This window comes from Myotis davidii, unplaced genomic scaffold (assembly GCF_000327345.1).
Source record: "Myotis davidii unplaced genomic scaffold, ASM32734v1 scaffold91, whole genome shotgun sequence".
In the NCBI taxonomy this organism is placed as follows: domain Eukaryota; kingdom Metazoa; phylum Chordata; class Mammalia; order Chiroptera; family Vespertilionidae; genus Myotis; species Myotis davidii.
Window position 1 is genome coordinate 529766 of NW_006283139.1, and position 1980 is coordinate 531745.

At 61.4% G+C, this 1980-nt stretch overlaps 2 protein-coding genes across 2 annotated transcripts in view; one reads left to right on the forward strand and one right to left on the reverse strand.

The window, feature by feature from the left end:
* Positions 1 to 1974, reverse strand: part of LRRTM1 (leucine rich repeat transmembrane neuronal 1) — a 2506-nt gene extending 532 nt beyond the window's left edge. The window contains 3 exon segments of the mRNA XM_015562881.1: positions 1 to 3; positions 6 to 1243; positions 1523 to 1974. The exon segment at positions 1 to 3 is cut by the window's left edge and continues 532 nt beyond it. Coding sequence (XP_015418367.1) covers positions 1 to 3; positions 6 to 1184 — 1182 coding nt within the window. The 5' untranslated portion in view covers positions 1185 to 1243; positions 1523 to 1974.
* Positions 1 to 1980, forward strand: part of CTNNA2 (catenin alpha 2) — a gene marked incomplete at its 5' end in the record, with an annotated part of 880141 nt that overhangs the window by 526691 nt on the left and 351470 nt on the right. The window lies entirely within an intron of this gene.

Below are 1980 nucleotides of genomic sequence, written 5' to 3' on the forward strand. Positions count from 1 at the left end.
AGTGAGGGTGTGGCCGAGCCGGCGGGGGCGCCCAGGTCGCTGCGGTTGGTGAAGGCCGAGAGCAGGTGGTCGCTGGTGGGCTCGGCGCCGTCGTCGCACAGATGGAAGGCGTACACGGCGTCCAGGACGTCCTCGCCCTGCGCGTACTCGGGGCTGGCGCACTGCAAGTTGCCATCGTAGCGCCCCTGGAAGTTGCTGAGCCACGAGGCCAGGGCGCACACGTTGCGCCCGCAGTCCCAGAGGTTCCCGGCCAGGGTGATGCTGGTCAGTGACTTCCAGGAGTTGAGGATGCGGGGCTCGACGTAGGTGAGGCGGTTGGAGTCCAGCTGCAGGGACTGCAGGTGCGGCACCGTCTCAAACACATGGGGCTCCATGTACTCGATCTCGTTCCCAGACAGGTCCATCTTCTCCAGGTTCCAAACCCAGTCCAGCGAGCTGACCACGATGGCCACCTTGTTCCTCCGCAGGCAGAGGGAGTGCAGGGACAGGAGGCGCGGGAAGTGGGCGAAGTTCACCTTGACCAAGTCGTTGTGCTCCAGGTGCAGCTCGGTGAGCTTGAACAAGCCGGCGAAGGAGTTGCGCGCCAGGCTCTTGAGCTGATTGTATCCGATGTCCAGAAACTTGAGGCTGCGGCAGTCCTGGAAGATGCGCACGGGCACGAACTGGAGGGCGTTGGACCGCATGTGCAGCGTGGTGAGCTTCCGCAGCCCGTGGAAGAGGTCGGGCGCCAGCGCCTGCAGCTTGTTGTAGGAGAGGTCCACGCTGCGCAGGTTGGGCATGGGCCGGAAGGTGGTGTTGGCCAGTTGGGTGATCTGGTTGGAACTCAGCGTGAGTTCCTTCACTCGGCGCAGCTTCTGAAAGGCGTCCCCTTGCACCGAGCAGATGTGATTGTGATCCAGATAGAGCCACGTGAGCTGCATTAACCCCGTGAACTGGCCGGCGCGCAGCTCCGAGAGGCTGTTGTAGCGCAGGGACAAGCCCAGCAGGCCGGACAGGTTGTGGGGCGCCTCGGTGAGGTTGAGCGCCTCGCAGTACAGCAGCCGCCCCTCGCACCGGCACAGCTGCGGGCACCCGCTGGGGGCGGCGGGCAGCATCTGAAAGCAGGCCCCCAGCAGACACCAGACCACCCCCGAGGGCCTCCTCAGCAGCCAGTGTAGACAGAGACCGAGCAGCAGGAAATCCATTAGCGAGAATCTTTCCACAGAGGCTGGAGAATGTCCATTGGAAGCGCTCGGTCAGAAATCTACATCATATTTTATTCCGAGGGAGAGGGAGCGGGGGGGAGGGGGAGAAAAGGGCAAAAAAAAAATCAAATAAATATATTGAAATAAAGAAGGACCCCCCCTCCCCAGAGCCGCACGTTCACCTCTAAGCATGCAGAAAGCTGGGCAGCATACAAAGTTCACAGCCACGGAAAGATCAAAGGGATGGTGATGTGGTCCATGTTAGATGCTGCAGCAAAGAAAAGGGAGGGAAAAAAAAATCTTCGGGAAAGAATTTAATTAAAAAGTGTCTTACCCACCCTTTTCCAGAGAGTGACAACCTCCATTCAGCTGCTCCCTTTGTATGCAGGCTAATTATATGCAGGGCGAGAGAAGACCCCTCTGTGTATCCGAGGCAGCCCCGCTCCGCGGCCAGCGGATCTGGCAGGCGCACAATGTCTCACTTTGCTGCTCGGCTCGGCTCGGGGCCGCAAGGGCGGCTGGCGAGGCGGGGAGGCGACTTCTAGGACCCGCAAGTTTCCCAACTACGTGCCGGGGCCGGGCTTCGCCTTCCCACCGCCGTCCTTTCCCTCTGCAGTTCGGGCTGTGACGCGGCGGGGGGAAAGCACTCCAAACTCGGGGCTCGCGGCTCCCCAGGATCTGACAGTCTGGTTAATGTCCGTCATTGGAAAGGACCACTGACCGGCGCCACCTCGTAGTCCGTGGAGACAGCCTGCCATTCGCGCCCCGGGCGGCTGCGGAGAGCGGGCTCGCTCAT